Source organism: Rhinolophus hipposideros (genome assembly GCF_964194185.1).
Source record: "Rhinolophus hipposideros genome assembly, chromosome: 9".
NCBI classification, from domain to species: Eukaryota; Metazoa; Chordata; class Mammalia; order Chiroptera; family Rhinolophidae; genus Rhinolophus; species Rhinolophus hipposideros.
In genome coordinates this window covers 85,388,782-85,408,191 of record NC_138055.1, presented here as the reverse complement: position 1 = coordinate 85,408,191, position 19,410 = coordinate 85,388,782, and the positions used below count along the sequence as shown (strand labels likewise).

General features: G+C 46.3%; 1 protein-coding gene across 6 annotated transcripts in view; it reads right to left on the bottom strand.

Annotated features, from left to right (window-relative positions):
• Positions 1 to 18,630, bottom strand: part of SOCS2 (suppressor of cytokine signaling 2) — a 40,861-nt gene extending 22,231 nt beyond the window's left edge. Inside the window, exons 1-3 of one of the 6 annotated variants that reach the window (XM_081061178.1) lie at positions 18,340 to 18,596; positions 16,551 to 16,912; positions 14,405 to 14,858 (exon numbers count right to left, since the gene is read on the bottom strand). In XM_081061178.1, coding sequence (XP_080917304.1) covers positions 14,405 to 14,858; positions 16,551 to 16,689 — 593 coding nt within the window. In that variant the 5' untranslated portion in view covers positions 16,690 to 16,912; positions 18,340 to 18,596. Of the gene's footprint in view, positions 1 to 13,008; positions 14,859 to 16,550; positions 16,913 to 17,213; positions 17,335 to 17,359; positions 18,299 to 18,339 lie in introns of those variants that run through there. The other 5 variants (XM_081061179.1, XM_081061180.1, XM_081061181.1 and 2 more) reach the window with 5 other exon arrangements.
• Between the last annotated feature and the right edge of the window lie 780 nt (positions 18,631 to 19,410).

Here is a 19,410-nt window from a genome sequence, read left to right as displayed (position 1 = left end):
GTTGTTTTAATAGCAGAAAGCTGGAGACAACCTAAATGGACACTAGTAGGGGATTGATTGGATGCATGATGGTGCATTTATCCCACGGATTATTGTGCAAATGTTCATAAGAATGAAGTAGAGCTCTTTGTTACCAATAAAAGATATACAAAGCTATATAGATACAGAGAAATCCCAAATACTAAATTTAAAAAAGTCAGTTGTAGAGTAGAATGTATAATACTATCTGTGTATATATATTTTTTAAATTAAATACACACTTAGTATCTTGCATTAAAAAAAAAAAACTCTGGAAGAACAAAAAAGAAACTTTTAGTAATAGTCACCTCTGAGAGTGAGACCAGGGGGCTGGCAATTTTATTTTTCACTTCATACCCTTCTGAACTGATTGGATTTTTAACCGTCATAATAAGCCTGTCATGACTTTCAGATGACCTGAAAACCCAGCTAATAATAAAAGCTTCTGTCAAACCTCCATGAACAGAGGCAGAACGGATGCCCTTTTAGGCACCAGTCCGTGGGAGCCACCGTGCTTGGCCGTGTTCTGCTCCGTGGCGGGATAACCAAGGCTCCGCGATCGGATGTTAACCCAGTCCACGCACAGGAAAGTGGTAAACACACCCGTTTCACCTCAATACCCCACACAGCTGGTGCTTCCAGATACTGAACACGCCGACCATGGCCAGTGTCTAAACGTCCCCTTCCTCCCTAGGCCACAGGGCAGGCGGCCCGGCGCCCCGGAGGGGGGAGCGCCCCGGAGGGGGGAGCGCCCCGGGTCCCTGCCGCGCCGGCTCCGCGCCGGGCGGCTCCGCACCAACGGCGGTCCCTGCATCACCCAGGGGCGCCCGCCCACTCGCGGTGGCAGCCCGCGCGCGTCGTCGTGGACCTGCAGCCCGCCCGTGCAGGGGCTGCGTTTGGAAATTCTCTTGTAGAAAGAACGGAAACTATTGGGAGAGTCCTTCTCCCGCGGACAGACACTTTCTGCTCCCTCCGGTCTTTTTCATTCTCCCTTCACCAGTTCCTAGAAACATCCACCGGCTGCTGCCTTCCTGGTCTTGTACACGTAAATCAAAGTCACTGGTTTCCCGTCGCTCTGCTGAGTCTGGGGTTTCACCTCCTTTGTTAACCGTACGAGTTCTACTTAATCAACCTGCTTATTAAATGTCTTTTGAAAAAGTGGGGCTTGAAGGTCTGCCGCGTAAATGTTCCTTCCAAATCTAAAATTTTCCTCCTCTAAGAATTGGATTTCGAGAAGGCATTTTTAAAAAAATAGTCACTTTGCTCCACGAGTATTCCGAGGTTTAACTGAAATGCCAGCAAGTACGAACTTGTTACCCAGCCCGTTAGTGCTAAGGGAGAAGTCAGTAAATTAAAGGACAGTTAACTCATCGTATTAACCAGGTTATAGCTCTCATTTCTTCGCTAACCATCTCTAACGTGCTCCTTAAATATTTATAATAGAAATGAAGAAGGGACTGTGATTTTCATGTGTAAACTGGGACACTAACTTTTCCGGAGTCCGTTTCTTCCCAAACCCTGCTCTCCCTCCCTCTAAAAAACAGCAAGAACAGAAAACAGCAATCAAATCTTGAGGTTAACCCCAGGGTAGTCTCTCTGGTTACTGAATTGAGAAATGTTATTAGAAAATAAAGGGAAAAGGTGCTTTTTTTCCTAAAAGTTTGGGGGCTTGTCTAGTGTCGGTGGCTAAAACTGTATTTTATTGTGTCAGTAATTCTTAAAAGTCCAGATATTTGCTTCTTTTGGTCATAAATCCATATTAATAATCCAGTATTTGGTCAACGTTCTCAGTTTGGGCAATAATGGAAGAGGCTGTTAACAGCTCTCAAAACTGAAGTTCCTTTATTTCTTCTGCCACTTGAGAAAAAGTTCTGCCACAAAATTTTAATAACACTAACTTCCTACAAATTAATTTGGAGACATCTAAATGTGTATTTCCTAGAAAAAGTGCCAGACATCAATTTTATCTGGAAACCATCAAAATACATCAGACCACAAAACTATACATTTCTGGACCTCACAAGAAGCATGGCAAGGAATTTCAGCCAACCAAACAAAGGGCTCAGCTGCAACTCCACCTGTAGTCCTCAACCCTAAAATTAACCACTGCTACCAACACAGGACAGGTAACCCCCACACACGCACACACACAAAAATTAATGGGTAGAAATTTCAAATGCACCTTCTCAATTCTGGTTTAAGATTACAGAGGATTATTCAACCCACCATCACTCTAAACTTACTTTCAAAAAAACAAATGGAATTATTTGCTCACTGTGTTATTGTTTGTGAAGACAAATAACAGAAAACTTGGGAATTTAGGTAAAAGCACCATTTCCTAGAATGTCACAGTTGGTATAGCTTCTGTAACTAGAGTAGGGTACAATTGTTGTCCATAGTGACCTTGAAACGGAAAATGCCTTTGGAATCTGTCAGTCATTCAGTCAACACCTAAACCGAAAACACAGTGAGGATCACAAGGCACTTCCTGCACAGAATTTGCAGTCTAGTTCAAAAAGATATGAGTCCCAAAAAAGTGTAGGATTGGCAGATGGAGAGCAGGAGGTAAGGGATTGTGGTTTTTTCATGTGTTTCCATACTACTTGATTTCCATACACACTTACATGTATGCCTTTGATAAAAGTTTAAGCATTAAATAACGATAGCAATGGAACAGAAGGTACAGAAGCAATAAGAATTTTGCTGTGGCCAGAAACTTGATGGGGGAGTTGGGGTACACATGGAATCCTCCCTCTGCTTGATGTGCCAAGTCGACCAACAGGCTCACTCTGTCCCCAGACTCTCCCACAATTTCTTCCTCTCCACCACTGCTTTAGGCTGCAATGACCTCTCCCAGTCACCTTCCTCTGATGCATGAGTTCTGACCTTTTGTGACCCTTTGGGTAGTCAAGCAAAGACTACGGACCCATTCTCAGGATATTGTGTTTAAATCATAAAATTAAATACACAGATCACAAAAGATGAATTCTATCAAAATGCACACATCAAATTATTTTAAGTTGTGACATAATAATATATGTACTTCTTTATTAATCCATTAAATGACAAGATGTAGCTTGGGTCAAATGGCTAAGTAATTTGGGTTTAGTGAAATGTATAAGGGTATTTTGAGGTATTTGCAACAACTGTAATATGATATTAAAATGCCTGGTTTCTATTAGTGATAAATTCACCTCTTCTGCTAATTCTACCGTGATCTGCTGCCTGGATTCATATTTGAAGGAAATGCTCAATTTCAGTTAGAGTTTAGTGACAATAACAATGTCATTTTTTTCCTGTTCAAGTCCACAGATCCTGAGCGTTCCTTCCATGGATCTCTTGCAAGTCCAAGGACTGGGTTAAAGGGACCTGATCTAGGGTTATGCCTCCCCAGGGTTATGTTACCACCAAATCTGATGCTGTCATTCTTCTACTCAAAAGCCTTCAATGGCTCCCTCATTCTCGGGTGAAATACAAACTTCTGAAAGGCAGGCAAAGCCCTTGGTCCTCTGTTTCTGCACTTATCAATACAGGCTTATCCCCCAACCCCTTTAGTTTCCTCTTTTGCCTTTGAAGCTCCACCCATAATGCTAGAGCTCAATTCTTTCACAGCTCCATGTCGTCTTCTCCTCTTGGAATTCCCTCATCCTGCATATTGGTCAGGCCAACTCCTTCTCTTTAATGCCCGGTCAGAAGCTGCCTCCACTCTGATGCCTCACCTGACACCTTCAAGCAGAGCCCGATGTTTCATCTCTGCTTCTGCTGCTCTTTGTACATACCTCATTATATTGATTATCTTATTGTACAGTTGATCCTTGAACACCATGGGGATTATGGGTGCCGACTCCCCACCCGACCCTGCACAGTCGAAAATCCATGGATAACTTTTGATTCCCCCAAAATGTGAAAAAAAAAAAAAAGTAGCCCACTGTTGACGGGAAGCTTTGCCAATCAGATAAACAGTTGATTAATGCATATTTTGTATGTTTTACATATATATATTACTGTATTCTTACAGTATAGTAAGCTAGAGAAAGTGTTATTAAGAAAACCATAAAGAAAATACATTTACAGTATTTGTTGAAAAAATCCACGTATAAGTGGACCCATACACTTCAAACTTGTGTTGTTCAAGGGTCCACTGTACATAATTGCTGGCAAGTATGTCTCCCCACTACCCAGAACCTCCTTGAGGACAGAGACTGTGTTTTTTAACTGTCTTCAGGACTTTGCTTTGTCCTCGCACAAGTAGCTGCTCAGTTAAATATTTGTTGAATGATTGAGTGAATGAATGACTAAATACATGAAAGAGATAAATATGAAGGAGAAGTCAAAACTAACACTACAGTTTCTAATTTCACGTAGAAAATGTGAAAAGGAGAATTGTGTTCATAAAGCTTTGAACAAATTGTGAAAGGGAAAAAATTGTGTTTATAAAGGTTTGAGTTAAGTACATTTTACATATTCTAATTTTTTCAAAGTTAACCCATGAATACAGTAGAGGATAATTGTCCGTTAAAATATAGCATTTATTCTGGTATTCTGATTATACATAAATATGCTGTAGAAAAAGACCCCAATCTAGAAATAGGTTGCATCCTAAAACAAGGCTTGCAAACCAGTGGTCTGGAATTTAGAATACAATTTCCCTCAGAATCCAATTTAAAATGGTGATAAGGTACCAAATTTATCACACAAAAGTATATTTGATTTGTAATGTGCCTGAACAGGTCCATGTTTAATTGAAAACTGGTAAAAATAATACTATTCAATACTATTGCAATATAGCTAATTAAGCAAAACAGTAAGCAGTAGTAGTGAATGTGAACATTATTTGTCTTGAATACTGACAATGGAGGAACAACAGTTTAATTTTAGCAGGGTTAGGAAGCCAGAGAGTTATTAGTGAAGATCAGAAGGAAGCTCTGTTTATTTCAGAAGCTTTTGAGAAGCTTTTTATTTCAGAAGCCCTAGCTCTTTAATATGCATAATTTTACTACAAGATTTAAGACCTTTCCTTTTGGCTCATGAATGGCTCACACAAAGGAAATAGAGAGATTATTTTGAGGTCTCTGAAAAAGTTTTGAAAGACAAAAAGAAAGGAGGAATGGAATTAAAGAGGCTATGTGGTGTCTATAAAGTTTACCTGAGGTTGAATTAGCCAAACTAGAGAGGAAAAAAAAGAAAGAGGTATGTATGGTGCTGTATGTGTGGCAGTTAGTACTGTTGCTCACTAAATATGTCTGTTTTCTCCTCCTCCAAGGGACGACTGGACGACTGAACTGCTTGGCCCCCTTGTGGTTGGGTGGCACCATTTTACAGAGTTCTGGCCAATGAGTTGGGAATAGAAGTGACAGGGCATTTAAATGCCAACAGAGATACTTGGATTTCTCCTTTACGATTGACTCAACATCCCGGCCACGTTTGAGAAGGTGGCTGCTTTGTCAGCCTCTGTTTTGGAATGCCTAAGAAAAGAGCCTCCCTGGTGACATATGAGAGATATGTATGGGTAGAGAATTCTTCGTTATTTTAAGATCTAAACCATCATTGTTTAAAGGCACTGAGAGTTTGGGGTTGTTTTACAGCATAACTTAGCTTATTATGACTGACACAGTATTCATAGAATTTATCTCCAGAGAAAGAAAAGGGGTGATAAAGAAGAGATGGTGGGTTATGGTCACACTGGATAGATCCTTGGAGGAGATTAGAAGAAGGGAGGAGAGGTGGAAATTCAGACAGAAGGGATCCTTCCCAGCTGGATGCTCAGGGTTTGGGGAGATCTTATGTTACTTCTGAAATCAAAGTCCTAATAATACCACAATTATTAATTGGACAGACAGGGTCATAGCCGTCCATATTAACTGCATTTGGTGAAAAGGTACATGCCTAGCATACACCACTGTGGTACATGCTCATTGTAGGCCTCCGAGCTTAAAAGCATTTGTAAGCTTATTGAGGAAAAGAAGAGTGAATAAACGCATGGGTTTTGGAGTCAGACTGGCCCAAGTTCAAATCTCAGCTCTCCCTCTTCAGTCACTAAATCTCTCTATGTGTCAATTTCCTTATCTGTAAAGTGGAGATAAAAGCAGAACCTACATCAAAGGTTTGTTGGGAGCTCTAAATGAGGTCATATTTGTAAAGCATCAAATGCAATGCCTGGCATTACAAAATGTTCTAGCTTTTTCCAATCCTCTGGAAGTCCAAGAGTTGGTTCCCCATGGAATGGCCACCTCACTGCCACGCCTGGGACATCATGAAGTGCGGCTGCAACCTGGACCTCTTGGGAGATTTCAGCCACTACCAGGCTCAGTGAGCCTCTGCCTCTGCCTCTGCCTGTGAGGTACGCACACACCCACCCTCCTAGGGTGTGCCCCAACATCAGAGTGTGTCTCATTTAAAACAGATCCAGGAAAATACAAATATGCAAGATGGAGAGATTAAGGCAGGATCATTTATGCTCTAAGATGCTTTTCATTTTACCAAAGAATCCAAGAATTCCCTTAGTACCGTGTTTCCCTGAAAACAAGACCGGGTCTTATAATAATTTTTGCTCCAAAAGATGCATTAGGGTTTATGTTCAGGGGATGTCCTCCTGAAAAATCATGCTAGGGCTGATTTTCCATTTAGGTCTTATTTTCGAGGAAACACGGTACTTTCCAGGTTTTATTGTCCTCCTCCCCTCTCCTCTCCACCATTCCTGTCCCCTCCTCTCTCTCTTTGAATTGTTTGACAAAGTAAAAATAAAGCTCAGTGGCATTCCTGTCTATTGAGGATTAATCTGTAATGAGAATAACATATGTATTAATAAATGGGGAAAATGACTTGCGAAAACATAGCATTTGCCCACAATTGTCTGGGATCACACCTATTACATTGGCCAGGGAGCAGAGCAGACAGCCCTCCAAGTTCCTTAATAATGAAAATTCATTCAAAGGGTTACTGTGATAATGGCAAATACAAACCAGATCCTGTTTCTCCATCAGAACCAACATCTAAAAACCCAAGTCCAAACTCTTTGATTAGAGGGTAGTGATCAAAGATCCACAGCCAGACGAAAATAGAAAATTCTTTTAACCAGAATAAAAATGGAGTCAACTGACTCCAGCGGTGAAAAAGTCAGGAGTTAAGAGGAAGTTATTTATTTTTTTCAAAATAAATGAGACTATATTATGGCATCAAGGCAAAAATCTACATTACAGTTCAAGTTAAAACTGAGACTCCCCAGAAACATGGAGCTTGCCTCTGGCCACTCCCACTATGGTGTCAGAGATTGCTCTCACATCTGGGCACACGAGGTACCTCACTGGAATAACCCCAAAGCATGAAGGCGCCAAGCTCCTTATTTTACAGATGGGTACCTGAGGCCCTAGGAGAGTCAGTGTGTGGCCCAATGTCAAACAACCAGAGTGAACCCCAAGTTTTCCGATTCCTGGTTCAAGGCTCTGCCCACTGTATCACCACTTCCACATTCCTGAGAACGGACTCTGCCAGTTAACTTCAACTTGCCCAGCGTGGAAGCTGGCCTTCAAGGAGAAGCATGAGACCCAAAGCCCCAACTCCAGCGCCAATGGGAGCCTGAAGACAAGGGGGGTAACGTCTGTCCGTGCCCCTCCTCAGTCATCTTCCCATCCCTTCACGCCCAGCAGTTCACATCTAACCAGTCTCCTTAACTCCACTCTTGCTTTTTCCCAAGCCATTTTCCCAAGGGCCTCCAGAGAGATGATATAAAGCACAAACCTAGTTCGGTTACTCCCCTATTTTAAAAAGCTTTTATTCATTGCCCTCTGGATGACTTCCAGGCCGACCAGCTAAGCCCCTGCTCACCTCTACCCTCCTCTTCCACCTTTCTGCACAAAGACCTTCTTCACCAGGACAGTTTTCTGCCCCTTAATCTTTACCCACAAGGCAGGTTGATGGCTCCTTGTCCACACTGCCTTCAACACTGCATTTTACAACAAACTGCTCGTCTAGGTAAAGCTCCTGCGTAATGTGGCATCTTGAGATGTAGAGCCCAACAAAAACCTGGGTTTGAGCCAGGTCTTCACCGCCTACCTGGTAGGATATTTTCTCTCCCAAAGCCTCAGTTTCATTTTTAATAACTGGGGAAATACATACCTTACCAGTTTGTTGCAAGGGTTAAATTAAATGACAGTGTAAGGGAAAGAACGTGTTAGATTGTTTAATAAATGCTAGTTCCTCTCTTCTCCATCCATTCCTATGGATGGACTATAAGAGCTCCTTTAATACAAGAACATGTTTTACTCTTTTGTACTCCTGTTTAATAAGAGTAGGCACTCAGTAAATGTTGGCAGAAAAAACAAGAGAGGAGGGAGGAAAGCAAATGAGAATGAAGGGAAGAAAGGAAAAAGGAAACTAAATAAAATGAATGAATGAATGAATAAAGCTGGAAGCAAAAAAGAGATCCTGGTATTCAGAGCTGGAAGAGTTGTTTTAAACACTAGTTAAATGCCTGAGAATGCCCTATCCTTCCTTACTAATAACATTGAAAGGACATCTGCAGGTACTACTGTGTAACTAGGAAAAGACGCTGAACGAGGAGACTGGCAGATCTACCAACAGAAGGCAGTGTAGCCCAATATAGAACTGGCACACATATTTTTTTTAAAAAGTTCATTCCTCATTGTTTATTCGTACTCTGTTCTAAACACTGGGCTTAATACAAAGGAGGATACAAATAAACTGATCTTACTCTAGTGAAGTCTCAATTACTGAGGAGAAACCATTACCTAGCTCAGTAGTGTGTTGTTAAACTAGCTGTTGTGGGGGCGGGGGAGGGATGCTTAATTTGACCCGACTCAAGCAGACCTCTGCCAGTTCCTGTGGTGTAAATACTCCTGCCATGGCTTGATTTCTATCTACCAATATTTACTCATAATGATTTAGCTCACAAAATCCCTAAGTATTTAACAATTGGCTCTCAGGAGCACTCAGCACACCACTGATTCTCCATCCTCCTTAATTTTCTCATTCTTGCCATCTTTTTAGTCACTTTGTTATTTATTACCATCTTCATTGCCTGATGGACAGGGAAAACAAAATGAGAACAGAGAAGCAGCAGATTTTTCTGTCTGTGGTTCTAGCAAAGGAGATGGAATTGGGAGGCAGTTGAAACTACTAGTATTAGCTAGATGTGTTTATCAGTTTCGATTACCCCATTCTCACTGACCCTATTACTGGAAGCAGATGCTCCCATTAAATATGCAAAATGCAAGCACCCTTTTTGACCAAATATAAAATTGATGGCCACAACCTGGAAATAGAAAGGAGGAGAAAGAAACTATGCTGGAAACCTAAGAACGGTCAAGTTTATCAAAATGGTGGTAGGAGGGTTAAAATGGGAAATGAAACAACTTTTCTGGGTAGAAAGAACATGGAAAATATTTTCCTGAATGTTAAAGATCACAGCAGCCCGCTGGACCAAAATCTAAACAGGAAAAAGCATACCAAACGAACAGAATGGAAAACCATTTAGCAAAATATGAATTTTCATCTTAACACGGTTGAAAACTGGGGAGATACAAAAAATTTTTATGAAGTTCTGTGATGAGGTTTCATTGTGTGGGGGCTCTTTGAGCGGTATTAATTCTTAGACAAAAGAGTATCTCCTATCCCCCCAGCAGGACTTGGGCTTGCCTTTCTCTTCCCTCTGTTTCCAACAGGCAGCACCACATGACTAATTATACTTCACAAAATGCCTGCCTGATCTCTAGGGCAAGTTAAGAGTTCCTGTAAGGTAGGATGTAGTTAGTTCTGAGGGAGAGTGTCTACAAAAGCAGTTTTATTTTTACAGCTCAGTGAATGTTTACTGACATGAACCCCATTCTCTGTGACAACACTCTCTGACCCAGCCTCTTTTGTTGACAAAGCTCCTAAAGGGGTAGAAAGGAATATCCAGCTTTGCTCCATGACTTCAGCTTACTATCTAGACATTTGGGACTCCAGAGGTTTTAGAGGCTACCGTAGCAACAGCTGTTACTTCACTTTGGTAATAAACTTAAGTAACCTGAACTCAAGCCACACAGAGGAAAATTTAGAAAAATCAAAAATATGTGAAGATGGGAATAAAAGAAAAATATGCCTATGTAGGAGTGAGATGAGACTATCACAGAATCATTCCACTCAAATGAAGTGGAACTTGACAGTGAAGAAGGAGCCTCTGATACTTTAAATTAAAAAGACCTTAAAACATGAACATAACAAAAGTATGGTATTTGGGGTCTGGCTACTTGTTTCAAAAACTGAAAGGAATCAAAGAGAGAGACTAAGAGACAGATTTAATCTTAAGGTATTCTCAATCACTCAATGACCCGACTCAAGCAGAATAGAATCACCCTCTGTCACTGGAATACAACATGGCCAGCAGGGCAGTGTCCAATGAGCCAAAAGGGCAATTTTATGGTAGGAAAGGGAGAAAGTAAGGCAGGAATTAACGGTGCCATTGTGCCCATGAGTGGGCAAAAGAAAGAATGGGTTTCACTGGTGTGGACAGGAGGTGGGCAGTCCCCGGACACGGCTGTGTGTGAGTCACATCTGGCAGAGGCAGAAATGAGATCACAAAACAGCATGGATGGTAGGTTCTAAACTTTAAAACAGCAAATAGTTTAGAAACGTGGCGCAGTTCAAATACATGCAAAACTCTCATGTGGATCAAGACATCATAAAACCCAGAAAAAGCTGGTTATTTGGAGTGGGGTAGAAGGAGCCAAGAACTGGAATTGTCCCATATAGTATTCCAAAGGCCTGCTGCCTCATTTCAGAGGGGAAAAAAGAAGTGTGATGTTAAAAGAACTCTAGAGCTTACAGGGTGAAGAGTATTGACAATTTAAATAAAGAGTAGAAGGATGCAGTTTTCACAAATACTAAACCTGAGGTTAAAACATGTGTTCATTGACTTTGCCATTGATTCACTGGTGTGTGTGTGTGTGTGTGTGTACACACACGTGCACATGTTCACACGAATCTCCTGACCTCCTGGGGTCTGAAAGTCTTCTTCCGCAAAATAACGAAACTAAAATACGTGATCTGAAAAGTGGTTTCAAGCTTTAAAATTCTAGGAAGTTAAAACGGGGAGAGGAGAAGACAGGCCTCTTAGTAAAGGAAAGGCCTCGAAGGAATGACAACACTTTTTTTGTGCCAAAGACTAGAAACGACCATTGGGAGACAAGCGAGGCCTCAGCCCAGCTGTTCGATGTAACCACAGCCACTCACCCCCTTCCAGCCTGTGCCCACACCCACACTGAGCAGGGCACGGCTGCTCTCAGGACATTCCACCCAGTGGATTATTTGATGACGTCTGTCTCCTACCCTCCTACCAGGGTACAATTTTCTAAAAGCAGAGAAAATCCTTCCCAAGAAAATAAACACTCCCAAACAACTGTCCCATTCTGTTACCTATTTGGATTACATAATTACTATGAAGTCAAGACCTTCTTACTGACACGCCAAAAAAAGAACTCTCGGCTCATAAACTGAACTGTCCAGAAACCAAAGAGCAGTCCTCCCCAGCGCCCACTGGAATGGAATGAAAAACTTCAGTGCCTCAACTCTGCTCCCAGTGGAAACTCAGATCAAAGTGTTTTAAGTTTGTGGGGACATATAAGTCCCAAACATGATATTCTTCAACAATGGCAACAATAATCCATATCCTCACTAATGTCCCAAAGGGAGATAACTCTGGATATTTTTCCTAGCTCTGTTGAAGATAATTTAGACAAGCGTACATCTTAACTTTTTTGTGCAACCGTCCATAAAATGAGGCACTGAAAATTGGTAACTGGCATCATTTACCAGCCACCAAGTAAAACAGTCAACCCCCTCCTGACCCACTCCCACACCAGGATAAAACCAGCAGGCCCAGCTGACTGCAATTCCACAGAGCACAACACTCATTAAGGTACCTATATTTTTCTGGTTGCTGATTGAGGCAACAATAAAAGTGCTGAGGGTTCCTTTTATAGCCTGCTCTAACTTGTTCATGTGAATCAATGTAGAAATAGCAGCGATCAGCTCTTCGGTAATTCCTCTCCCGGCATAAAAAGGGCTCGGATATTCCTGGAATGCCTCCTCACTCACAAATTAGGCGATGTGCTTACCTCCTGTGATCCCTGTACTTTGCTCATTCGGTCTGTGTCAGGATTAAATGAGCTAATGCATGTAAAGCAGTGAGTGAGAGCCTGGTACACAAGAACTCAATAAATAAATATTAGTAATTGCAGTGGGAGAGAGAGGAGAGAGAGAGAGAGAGAGAGAGGTGGGAGGAGACTCCTGATGCTTATCAACTTACTTGGAATAGGAAAGACCAAAATGTAAGGCAATAGTTCCACAGCACCCTCCAGGGATGTCTTTGCTATCCTCTGGTTTTCTCACAATTAGTCACTTGCTAGCAATAATGCTGAACTTTCCAGTTCCACGGGTACTCATACCCCACCAGTGCATGCAACTCTCAATAACTGAGAAACTGCAGAGTGTTTGAGACACTGAGAACAGAAATGCAAAAGACCTTAAGAAATTCCACAAAGCCCCTTGGCACTAGCCATGTGGGAGTTTTGCCAGAGAATCAAACATTCCCCACTAGGCAATTATTGTCAGTGGAGAAAAAGGGTAAATAATGCACAGAACCTGAATGTCTTAGTGGAAAGGTTATCATCCGATCATATACCCTAAAAGGATAGCTCTTCTTTAAATTTTAGACTACAAATTCTTCCTAAGGGACACCTAGCAGTCTTCTGTTTGGACACACATAGTTGTCTTCTTTCTAGGCACAAAACCATTTTTCACGAGCTTGCGATAAGCAGGTTTTACTGTAATTTATAAGCACAAATTATATACTTCTGAGCACAGTTCACTTGGGGCACACTCATGATATACTCGGTCCCCCTTCCTGATGACAAACCATCATAGGTAGCTATACAGGAAATTTTTTTAAAGGTGGCAAATGAATAACGTCTGGACTCCAGAAAAGATGGTGCATTTGCAACAGTCATGAGACTTTGAGGCAAAACATAAATCGCCATAAAACTTTTAGTTTTTATTTTGTATCATGCCTACTCACCCAGCAAGACTCAGATGTGTCACAATTTTTATAGTTTCTAAACCATATTTTTGGAAATACAAAGGGCATGAGTGTTATGCCTATTCAACTTGGCAATTCTTGTAGTTTCTAAAGCACGGCTTTCCAAAATGCAAAGGGCAAGTATGACCCATAACTTCAGAGAAGGGCAAGTAATGCTCTACCTCTTGTTGAACATTTGGCTCCACGTGACGTAAGTTTTTATGGCAACCGTCTATGACCATGACAGCGCATGCTCTCTATGATTCAAAGTAATAAGTGCAACTTGTAAAAGTCAGGTATTTTTATTTAATACATTCTAATCAAATAGTAACAGCAGTAAATAAACACTTTGAAAAACAGGCAGGTATCCCCCTACAGCTGGAAGAAAATTAAGTCAAAGTTTTCTACATGGTAGAAGGGAGACAACTACTGATGGCCATGGTTAGACAATTCAAGGACGACTTGGAAATTTCTAAAGCCATTTCCAAAAATCCATGGCAACAGGTTGGGACACAGCTACTTCAAAGGGTAAAATGTCTGTATCTACATGGTTTTATTAACAGGGATTGAGTGGCACCTGTAGAGCATGACATTCTTGTCTTTAGCCTTAAAGGAAAAGACAAAGTCTTTTCTGTTTGCACCAGTTTGAAATATTTCTGAAGTAAGGCTCCCTTTAAAATGGATTACTACAGTACTCATTCACGTGGGAGAGTTCATACGTGTAGTAAAAAGACAAATACAGGATTTCATGGTCACTTTTTTGGTTGATTTGGTTAATTGCATAAAATGAAGGATAAATACAAGCATATCTGTCCAATAAAACCCCTAGCTACGTCAGAATGCAAAATATAAAATGGCCTAAAGGAGACTGATCACCAGGCACATATATAAAATTGAAGTTAAGCCTGTGTCAGTTTCCTCCCCCTTCTTCAGTATTCCTACCTAGTCCTACATGCTCCTACTATGTTGAGTTCTCTACCACTCGACCTTCTACCAAAAAGAAAGGAACCTCAGCTAGGCAAGGCATTCTGATACAATGTTACATCAGCCTTTACTTGGGACATTTGAGTTTTAACTTAAAAGGATGAACTAGTCTTGGTCAGCCTTAGGAAGGGAAGCATTACTCCGGTGAAAATATTGGAGGGAACTTTAAATACCTAGCTACCTCCTCACACGTTTAAATTAGATCGACTCCAGCTGTTCTTAGAATTCCGCGGTTATCCAGAGCAGTCACTCAGGTTTTGGTTCTCTCTTACATAGCTGCATTCGGAGACACTCTATGTGAGGCATGTTTAGAAAAAGAGAAACACTTACACCTGGAATTTATATTCTTCCAAGTAATCTTTTAGTCTTGTTGGTAAAGGCAGTCCCCAGACGGTGGCCGTACATTGGTTAATGGTGAGCCTGCAGAGGTGCTGCAGAGGCGGTGCTGAGGCGTAGAGCGGTTTGGTCAGATACAGGTGAACAGTGCCGTTCCGGGGGGCTTCCGGGCCCGTCCGCTTATCCTTGCACATCTGAACGTAGTAGTCGATCAGATGAACCACACTGTCAAATTGCTTAAGCTTGGACTTGACACATATGATAGAGTCCAACCTGAATTTCCCATCGTGGTATTCGATTCGCAGATTAGTTGGTCCGGCTGACGTTTTAACCGATATTGTTAGTAGGTAGTCTGAATGCGAACTATCTCTAATCAAGAAAGTTCCTTCTGGTGCCTCTTTTAATTTCTCTTTGGCTTCATTAACAGTCATACTTCCCCAGTACCAACCTGGGGTTTTTGTTCAAAAAGGAAAAAGAAAAGAGGGTAAAATTGTTATTAGAAAGAATGTTTTAAATGGGGCAAGTACTCGACAACAGTTTTTTTAGTTCTCAAAAGTGTGTGAATGAAAGTTTACCAAAGGCTACCACAAATACATTGGGTAGAAATGTAATGAACACGTAGGTCCATGTTATTTTATGAACACAAACTGTGAGCCAGTTTTCCTTTAAAAAAAAACAAAACGGGTAACCTTCTGTAGCTGTTCTTTAAAGTATCTTAAGATTTTTCTCCTAACGAAACATATTTGCAATATGACAAAGCGTGATGCTTCCAGCACCACTCGAGTGAAATCAAATACTTAAAGTGAATTAGAAAAGAATCAGAAATTAGAAATAAAAGCGATGCACTTAAAAAAGTGGAAAACCCAACGCCAGCAATTCCAAGAGTAAAAACAGAAGCAACTTTTTGGATAGTGGGTGCCCACCCCACCCTCTCGACCCGTCAATGGCTGCATCTCTCTGTACAAAGCCCTGGAAAACCCTGTTATTTACTTGTTTCAAAAATGCAGTTCTAATACAATGGCTTCTGTTTGCTGCTCCGATTACAACGACCTTATCAGTCCCTGAGAAATGAGGGAAACCCCAATTGATAATTAGAACTTCAAGTTTACAATCTTTTGGACTTTGCCTTAATCCAAATCCAATTCCAACCGTCGGTCTCCCCAGCATTCTCGATTTCATCTGCCCTCACCATCTCCCGGGCCCATCCCGTTTTTTAAAATGACTTAAGAGATATTCCGCATTTAAGAAATTTGAACAACATGCTACCCCACCCCCACCCCAAAATCGCTCCGATTCCCGAACCTGCCGATCCCTCCGCGGAGGGAAATACCCTCGGCCCGCACCAAAGGACCTCACCCCCAGGGAGGGAACTTTCCTCTCTCACTAGCGCTACCAAAACTTCAACTTTGCCCCAAACGTAAGCTATTAGGCTCCATATTTTGAAAGCCTTCATGCTTTGCCACAAGTCCCCCCCGCCCTTTCCTTCTTTCAGCAGCCGAGACGACAGCGAGCCGCGCCAAGCGCAGGACGGCACTGGGAACCAGCAGGACCCCGGGCGCGCGGCCCCTGAAGGGCGCGTGGGGCGGGGGCTCCGCGGTGCGCGCTCCTCCGGGGTCCGCGGCCGCCGCCCGCGCCGCAGTCTGTCGGTCCCTCGATTTGGCCGCCAAGATTCCCGGCTGCAGCGGCCGCACCGCCCGGGAGCCGGATGCAGCTGAAGCCGCGGGCAGCGCTGCACCCACTCGCCGCCTCGCACTCCGCGGAAAGGGAGGCGCCAGGCACTTTCTCCTGCTAGGGTTCGAGCCCGAGTGACGACCCCTGGGTAGCGCGGAAAATAATCAGGGTTCCGACGCCCTAAGCGCAATTTCCAAGGAGCCCTTCTAGGGCTCTGCCCTCCCCCGGGCCTCTGTCTCGAGAATCACTTTCCTTTCGCATTCCCAAGGATCCCGGGCTTTGCGGGCATCCTCTCTGCGGTCTCCCGCCCTAAGGCGGGACTGGAGGCGAGGGGACGTGTTTTTCATCCCATTCTTTGCTTCCCATCTCGCTCCCAGTTCCCAGCTGCGCTCCCCGCCAGCACAGCCCCCAGCAGCGTCTTTGGGGAGGCGCCCCCTCTCGCACGCGTTCCGGCGGTTCTGCTCCCTACCTGTTTGACTCAGCTCCCGCAAGGCCTTCGCCAGACGCGCCGACTCCGGGGACGGCTCCTCCGCCGACCCCGCGGTCCCCCACTGGCTCCGCGTCCCTTCCGCGCCATTCCCGGAGGGCTCGAGGCACCGCAGGGTCATGGGAGAAGGGTCACCGCGGCAAAGACAGGTGGCCACCCGAGCTGGGGGTCAGAGAGGGGCACGCGTCCTTCCTGGAAGTCAGTGGGAACCCCAAAACGCGTCCCTGCGGAGTATCCAAAATGGTGGTGGAGGAGAGGGGGGTGGGGAGCTGCTGGTTCTTCTTTCCCAGGTCCCAGTGGACGGATGGCAAAGTCCCCCACAAGCGCGATCACCCACAGTTTGCCTGCAAAGAGAAAGTGTGGGGTTGGGTAATCGGAACTGGACCCCTGGCTGGGGTGTGGGTGGGGAGACACAGACATGGAAAATCCGGTGGACTCCTCTGTCTATGCTCCCGCACCATTTAACCCCAAGCATTCAATTATTGCCCTGGCCCAGCTCTAGAGACCGGAGGATAAAGAGAGAGTAGGGATCCAAGACGCCAGAGTTGGAGAGCGGGAGGGGGCCGAGGGTGGGGAACCGGGTGTCTTCCCTCCCAGGGCTGCTCGCAGAAATCAGTCTAGTGTCCAGGCACAGCAAAGAGTCACCTGCAGGCACGGTGTAAATAGGCCCCAGTCAAGGACAAGTGGAAAAATTGTTTAAAGGAAAGAACAGGAGAGATCCCCAAATTGGCCCTCCTATCGCACACTCCGCACAGCCCGGGGAGCCCCGGGAGGAAGCGCCCGGCACAAACCTGGTTCCCCGCCCTATAGCGCCGCGGGGCTCCCAGGAGCGGGGCCGCCAGCTGCGCGAGCTGCCGCATCCCGGCCCAGAGGCTGTCTCGCTCCCCTCCCCCCTCTTCCCAGTGTCCGCTTGGGACTGGGGGGGGGGGGGTGCCGCAGAGCGCGGTGGCGGCGGCTCCCGGGACCCGGCGGCGGCGGCCGCTGCTGTTGTCGCCGCGGGCGCTGTCGAAGAATCGGCCCGAGCGCGCAACCCTCGCGGGGGTTCGGAGCCCCGGGCCGGGCCGGGGCCGAGCAGGCGGCGGCAAGAGCCACGGGACGTTCAAGACAACGAACACCGAGCCCTTACCTCGGCCTCGGCTGCCGCCTCCGCACCCGGCAGGCACCCCTGCTGACCTGGGGCGGGGGAGACCGGAGGGATCCGGGAGAGGAGAGGTGTCTGCTCGAGTTTCCCCTGTTGACTTTTAATTTGGGAATGAGGTGGCCGGGGATGCGACGAGCCCGGCGCTCAGCGACGGCAGCGACCGGAGTTCTCAGCGCAGAAGACAAACAAAAGCTCCGGGGATCATCGCCGAGACACCCCAGGCTCCGACACCCCCTTCCGGGCTCGGACACCCCCAACCCCCGGCAGCTGCTGAGTTTCCCTCTGGCGGCGACCAAGGAGGTGGGAAGGACAGAGGGAGGAGTAAGGAGCCAGGACGCGAGGCAGGCGGGTGGGGAGGAGCGGGAGATCAGGTTATTAGGAGGATTATTAATTTGGATGGCAGTTTAGGAGGGGAAAAAAAAAAAAAAACTCCAGAGACTTCCCGACGCCGGGAAGGAACCGGAGAAAGCCGGCAGCAGCGCCTAGCCGCGAGGCAGGACCGCGGCTCATCCTCTCCCCCAGCGGCTCTAAAGTGTGGAAGCCGAGGCCGCCCGCCGCCCGCGGCCGCGCCCCGTTGCCCTCCCCAGCGACCCTCCTGGGGCGGAGCCTTCGGGCTCCTCCGACCAGTACCTGCAGCCAGCCCCGGCCCGACTTCCTCCGGCCCCCGGACTGCAGGCACAGGCGATCCCGAGGCTGTGCGCCCGGGGCCCCGGCGCGCACTGTCCGCGGCCCGCGCAACGCCGGTGGCGGCGGGCAAGGAGGCTCATGCTTCAAGGGAAGCCCAAGGCTCGCGAGCCGCGGCGGCGGCGAGACTTGGCAAGAGTTAAATGTCTGTCCCCGGAGCGAAGTGTGCGCGCGACTTCCCAGCCGGTCGCGCCTCCCTCGCTCCCCGCCTCCCGGCCGGGTCCGCGCTCCCCACGCGCCCCGCCCCGCCGCTGCGGAGGCCGCTTTCCAGGAACTTTCCAGGAATTCACCCCACGTGACCGCGGCCCCCGCTACCGCTTTAAAAAGGCTGGGGCGCTACTGCGCAGGCTTCAGGGGAGGCGGGCTCAGCGCGCGCGGGTGCTGGGCGGTGAGGTGCGGCTGCCTCGGAACCCGCCCTACTCTGACCCCGCACTCGGGGGCGCTCCGAGACGCGCCGGAGAAGCCCCCGGCCACCACCGTCCCCGGTTTGGCTGGCGGAGCCTGCCCCCTAGCCGTGCCAGGGGTGCGTCGGAGTCGAACGAATAACAGACATCCTGGCCCCCTCGGCCCGCCGCGGGGGTTTGCCTGTCCAATCCCCTCCGCTTCTCCGCGCGACCCAGGCCGCACATTTTGTGAACCGCGTGCAGGAGAGACCGCAGGTCCTCGGAAAGGCCCCTTCCGCTCCAAGGCACTTGAATGGGGCGAGGAGGCCGTTCTCCAGCCTCCATGCCCACGCCCGACAGCCGGAGGGAGCGGGCGGGAGGCAGTCTCCACGGTCCAGGTCCTAGAAGGCAGCCAGCGGCTGGAGAGTGGCGCCTCCTTAGGCGGCACTGCCGCTTGCAGTCCCCTCCCCCAGGCGGTGCTACTCGCAGGCTCCCGCACTAGCCCAGCCCGGCTCCTCCACTCCTCTCCACTTCTGTCTTCTTCCCGCCGCCGGTTGGTCCCTGCTCACCTGCGCCGACTGCAGAGGGGGCTCCCTAAACAGCTCGCCGGGTCATGCTCGGCGGGGGGCCTTGG